This window comes from Onthophagus taurus, chromosome 2 (assembly GCF_036711975.1).
Source record: "Onthophagus taurus isolate NC chromosome 2, IU_Otau_3.0, whole genome shotgun sequence".
Classification (NCBI taxonomy): domain Eukaryota; kingdom Metazoa; phylum Arthropoda; class Insecta; order Coleoptera; family Scarabaeidae; genus Onthophagus; species Onthophagus taurus.
In genome coordinates this window covers 22,810,862-22,816,861 of record NC_091967.1, presented here as the reverse complement: position 1 = coordinate 22,816,861, position 6,000 = coordinate 22,810,862, and the positions used below count along the sequence as shown (strand labels likewise).

General features: G+C 31.1%; 1 protein-coding gene across 1 annotated transcript; it reads left to right on the top strand.

Moving 5' to 3' along the window:
- The first annotated feature begins 205 nt into the window (after window positions 1-205).
- LOC111413392 (uncharacterized) lies at window positions 206-1,993 on the top strand. The gene is made up of 4 exons (XM_023044350.2): window positions 206-278; window positions 335-1,252; window positions 1,302-1,520; window positions 1,572-1,993. Exons 1-4 carry the CDS (start codon window positions 225-227, stop codon window positions 1,935-1,937), a joined length of 1,557 nt encoding a protein of 518 aa, XP_022900118.2. The 5' UTR covers window positions 206-224; the 3' UTR covers window positions 1,938-1,993.
- The last annotated feature ends 4,007 nt before the right edge of the window (window positions 1,994-6,000 follow it).

Here is a 6,000-nt window from a genome sequence, read left to right as displayed (position 1 = left end):
TTATTGCAAGATTCATGTGAATTTAGCACTATATTTTTTAAATCTACATATTTAATTGATTTCTTAACCACGCTTTTATCATTCAATTCACCTTACAAAAATAACTTTAAGATAATTTTAAAAGGTGTAAATGCAAATACTAACATAGAATTACACTCTATATAAAAGAAACAACCTTTTCGATTTTAACAAATATCGATAGTTCATTTTAGTTGCAATTCAATATGACTTTGTATAAGTGCAAACTATTCTTTTTGAGTTTATATCGAGTTTTTGAGGTATTTATAAGCTATAATAATTGAATCTTATAAAAGAAAAAAATATATAATTTCAGGATTTAATGGGATATGATTCAAAAAAATCGAAAAATTTCTTGCAAAACATCCTCATTATTTCAACAATAACTTTAGCAGTCACATTTTATGTAATATTAGCATCTTTCTTTTTCATTTTTCGTTTCATCACTTTAATATGTTTGAAACTTAAATACAGAAGTGCTTTTATTGCACCATTATCGTCGTTAGACGTGATAAATGAACGAAGAAATAGCAAAGTAATAATCCAAATCGTTCTCATGGAGCGAGTTAAGAATTCTTTCCAAGATGTTGTAAAATGTGTTAACGAAAAAATGAGACGAGCCGAAGAGAGTTGTCAAAAATTAACTTGTACTGTTAAAAATTGTTTTGGTTATTATTATTATTTACAAACAAACACCCAGGGGGACGTTCAAATTGTAAATTTTAATCTTAATGGAGGGTATCTTACAAAGAATGACATTAAAATGTATTTGAATGAAAATTTTGTTGATGTTAATAATACGTTAAATGATAAAATGTGGAAAGTAACTATTTTAAATCAATTCGTTAATTGGAATTTTAAGGAAGATCTTCAATATGCGATTATTATTAGCGTTCGGCATTGTGTTGGCGATGGAGCTGCCATTATAGGAATGTTAAAGAATAAAATTTTTACAAAAAGCGATTTTATATTTATCAAAAGCAATTTAGATTCAGCTAACATTGAAAAAAGAACACTTTTATCTGAAGAACTTTACAAAAATCCACTAAAAGAAAGCGGAAAAGATTGTTTTGAAGATCTCCCTTACAACCCTAAAGAATATTTATCGTTTTTTACCGAAGAACAACCTAAATATGTTATCATGATAAAGAAAATTAAAAATAAATTAAATATTCAATTTAGCGATGTTCTAATCGCAGGAGTTGTAACTGCCATTGTAAAATATTGCAATAAGGTTTGTTATATTTAATAACACTTTTATATTAAAAAACAAAAACTTTTAGAATAAAATTGTATTATCTTCTTTAAATGGAGCCACAACTGTTACCCATTTGACAGAGTCGCATAAAAGTTTATTTTCTGGGGAATTTAATTTTAATAAAATTTCAAATCATTCCGAATTATTACGTTTGGATCTCCCGATTGATTCCAAAAATGTTATTGAGATGGTTTTAAAAATTAATGAAATCAAGAAAAAAGCAATGACAGGAATAGAAATTCCCGTAAAAAATATTCCCAATAACATATGCAAAAATTACTTTTTCTTTTTTTAGCTACACAAAATTCTTTTTAAGATAATGCCAGTTTTTCCAGCAATAGTAATACAGCATTTAACGGATTCTTTTACAAAAAACATCGCTTTTAATATAACTAATATTTCTGGAATAAAAGATGGGATTGTGGATGATAAAGTGTTTAACAATATCTTATTCTTTGCATCGCAATTTTATAATTTTGGATTCTGTTTCTATATTTTTACGCTTGGTGATAACTTTCAAGTTGCCGTTAAAAGTAGAAAGGGTGTTGTAAAGAATGTTGAAGATCTTGATTTTATTCTTGATGATATTAAGGAATATATTGACGATTTATATAATGAGCTTGAATTCAATGATAAAAATAATGTCTCAAACATAATATAGAAATAAGTAGCAAGCGAACTTGTATTAGAGTTTTTAGTCTAATCATATTTTAAATATATATTATTTACTTATAAAAACATTTTTATTTGTTTGTATTTGAAAGTGGAGTGCACTTTGCAAAAATTTATGAAATGTACAATATCAGAGATTAAAAATTAGAAAAACGACATTTATATTTGCAACCAAGCTACATTTAGATTAGATGATGGATCTAAACGGGGAAAACAACAAGGATTGAAAAGGATACAAAAATGTGTTGACATCAAATTTGAAAATTTGTCGAGAGTAATAAAAACTTCAAGGAGAAGTGTTTCTAATAATGAACAAGACAACTGTCATGACAGTGCCCCTTAGCATGAAGAAGAATTCACGGTGATGGAGACAACAATGTCTTGGTACGAAATGTAGCCGCAATGTACTGATCCAACATCCAATAAAGTCATAAAAGACTTTTAGACAGAAAAAGAGTTTTAACTAATGGTGGAACGGATATCCGGCTTTGGCCGGATATTAAAAACCTATTACTTAGTACTCCACCACTCACAAGAATTGGTATCTCTTTTAGGCGTTGAACACTGCAGATAATAATCAAGTTCAACCCCACTAGGACTTTTTTCATTGAATACAACTTTATTTATATCAGGTTTGTCTTTAGCAACCTCATTGTAAGAATCCCAATACGATACATAAAATCTCTTGTTGCAGTTTCGTCCAGTTTCCTTCTCTTCGCTTGTAATTCATCATCACATTCATTACTAACAGAACTGTCGCTGTTATCACATTCGATTATTAATTAAAGTATCCTCTTCTTAATGCAAAAAGCCGTTTTGAAAAATCACTTTTAGTTCTTGATAAAATCCGCAATTTTTTCGTTGTTTGCAATTCACTGACGATTAAAAGCACACCTCAACTTGTTGGGTCTAGCCGACGATGCTGAATGCCGACTATGTGGGGAGGACGAGAAGACAGTTGAGCATGTTTTATGCCATTGCTATCTTTATCTCCCCAAAGGATCTGAATTACTTTTGAGCATTGAATTGCACGGTGAAATTTGATAACCAAATCGAAGATATCGAAGATATCTTTATATCGAAGATAACGGGTCACCAAGAAGAAGAAGCAACAGATTTATCCTTTTTGGTGATATGAATATTGATCTTTATTCGTGTTCTCACCCGGCAACGGAAAAGCTTTTATCGTTTTTTGAAGCTTATGATTACAAACAGGTGGTGAGGTCGCCTACTAGAGTCACAGCTAATAGCTTTTCTCTTATTGATCTAATTATCATTCCCAATGTTGTATCTCTTATCGGCGAGACCACTACTGTTGACTTAAACGATTTTACTGATCATTTACTTGTTCGGTGCACTTTGTCACTGTCGATGCCGGGAAATTGTTATCCAGTTTTTAAGATAATTAGAGATTATTCAGCTTTTAATGAGGAACAATTTGATAATACATTGCTTTTCCTAGATTGGTGTCAAATTTTAGAATATCCAGATATAAATGATAAATTATGTTTCTTTAATACCAATCTATTGTATGTGTTTGATAAACATATACCTGAAAAAAAAGTTAAAATATTGAGGCCCTTTGCTCCTTGGATAACACCGACTATTAAATCAATGATGAAATTAAGAGATAATACGTTTTAAACAAACAAAGCGTCAAGAGCAGTGGGACTATTACAAATCATTACGAAATTATGTCACTTTTGCTATTCGTAAAGATCAAAAAGTATCCAAAATCAAATCATCAAATCAAAAGTAAACTGTGGAAACCGTATATAAGGATTTGGGAATAGGAGGGGTAAATAAAAAAATTGAGATTTCTAATCATTTGGATCCAGACCGTTTCAACGATAGTTTTTAAGTGCTTCCACGGATTATATTGAAGTTAATCTATTAGACTATTGTTTAAATAATAAATACAGGGGTGTTCATTTCAAAACTTTCCACCTCAATTTCTGTAAATCCGGAAGTTTAAAAAGAAAATCGCTGAAATAGGTAAAGAATAAAACCAAGGGGGACAACTTTTTATGCAAAAATTGACTCACTCACTTCAACCCCCCGCCGCCAGAAACCAACCCCTTAAAAATCTTAAATGGAAAGGGGTGTCAAGTGATACCTCATTTTAAAGGTCGTTTAAGGTACTACATGTTAGTATTTATTTTTTTTAAATTGATCATCGATTCGTTTTCGAAATTTTTGCGAAAATATTTGTTTTGTATTTCCCGCTTTAATTAATATTAAAAACTTTAATTACCTTCTTAAAAGCAAGAATAAGTAATATTTTATTATTAATTTATAAAATTAAATTACCATGTTCGTTTTTACAACGACCATTAAACCTTTATTATTTCGGAGCAATCCGAAATCTTTGATATTTAGGTTATTTTGACAATGATATACCTACGTTGGCTAGCTTGCCTGGCGTCTGTCAGAGATATTTAGAAAAAACGATTTCTGTTTCATTTTTCTTTTCTTTTAGGTTTATTTGGTTATTACTTAAACAACTTTTAACTGCTTGAAACGTTCTATTTTATTTTCAGTTATTTAATTATGTACAAAAACTTTTTGCAGAGAAAATCACCTTAATAATTGTTCAAAGTGTTGTCCGTTATTAGCTAAACAATGGTACAACCGTTGTTCAAAACTACGGCGCACATTTTCAAAAACTTCCCTTTGAATTCCACGGCAAGGTGCAGTAACTCTCTAACGAAGTTCTTCTAAATTTTGAGGTTGAGGGGTAAATACAACAGACTTTAAATGACCCCATAAAAAAAAGTCTAATGGCGTCAAATCTGGTGATCTGGCTGGGCATTCTATAGGACCTCTTCGTCCTATCCATCTGTTTGGAAACGTATTATCTAACCACTGTCGTACTGAGAGAACATAGTGAGGAGGAGCTCCGTCTTGTTGAAAATGTAATTCATTCTCATCAAGTAAGGCATTTTCTTCTCTATCCAACTGATTCTCGAGAGCTTTCGTAATTAGTGGATTGATAGTATTTTCTAACATATCCAAGTACACTTCGCCGTTTAAATTTCCATCGATAAACACTGGACCAATCACTTGGTCTCCCAAAATGCCGGCCCATACATTAACTTTTTCAGGATATTGTGTATGCCCTTCTACAGTCAGATGAGGGTTTTCATTACTCCAATATCTGCAGTTATGTTTATTTACAAATCCATTTAAAGAAAAAGTGCATTCATCACTAAAGTAGATATTTTTCACATAAACGTTGTCATTATTAATAATAGTGGTCACTTCTTCACAAAACTGTATTCTCCTGTCAAAATCGTCTTCAGTTAGCTCTTGATGTATTTTCAATTTATAAGGATGGAATTTGTGAAGTTTTACAACTTTACGAACAGAACCCAAGGATATACCAGTTGCACGAGATACCTGACGCAATGAAGTATTGGGGTTGATACCGAAATGACGCATGAGTGAGTCAATTTTTGCATAAAAAGTTGTCCCCCTTGGTTTTATTCTTTACCTATTTCAGCGATTTTCTTTTTAAACTTCCGGATTTAGAGAAATTGAGGTGGAAAGTTTTGAAATGAACACCCTGTATAATTAATACGTGTCTCTTAGAAAATGTGTTTCCTAATTGTTGGAAAGAATCCTTGGTTCTTCCATTGCCAAAGAACAATGATCCTAAAACATATAATGACCTATAAGCATACTGCCATCACTCTCTAAAGTTCTTGAAAAGATCGTCTGTAAACAGTTGCGTGAACACTTATTGAACTATTAGTATTTTACCAGAAACACAATCTGGATTTAGACTGAATCACAGCTGTAACACTGTACTTCTGCATGCGTGCGCTCGTGCTTTTAGACTTTTCCAAAGCGTTCGATAATATAAACATTATAAACCACAAATTATTATTAAGTAGGTTTTTTTAAACAATAAATTTCTTGTAGAACTCAACGAATTAAAATTAATAACAGCCTTTCCGAAGCTTTAGCTGTGAAATATGGTGTTCCAAAGGGCAGTATATGTGGTCCTCTTTTATTTATTATTTACACAAGGATATTTAGTGAACGAATAA

What these genes read in the sequence shown, in the direction of transcription:
- LOC111413392 (XM_023044350.2), top strand. Translation starts at nt 225, where the DNA reads ATGACTTTGTATAAGTGCAAACTATTCTTTTTGAGTTTATATCGAGTT. An exon ending in GTTTATATCGAGTTTTTGAG is followed by an intron (nt 279 to 334) that starts GTATTTATAAGC and finishes ATATAATTTCAG; the next exon opens with GATTTAATGGGATATGATTC. An exon ending in TGACAGGAATAGAAATTCCC is followed by an intron (nt 1,521 to 1,571) that starts GTAAAAAATATT and finishes TTCTTTTTTTAG; the next exon opens with CTACACAAAATTCTTTTTAA.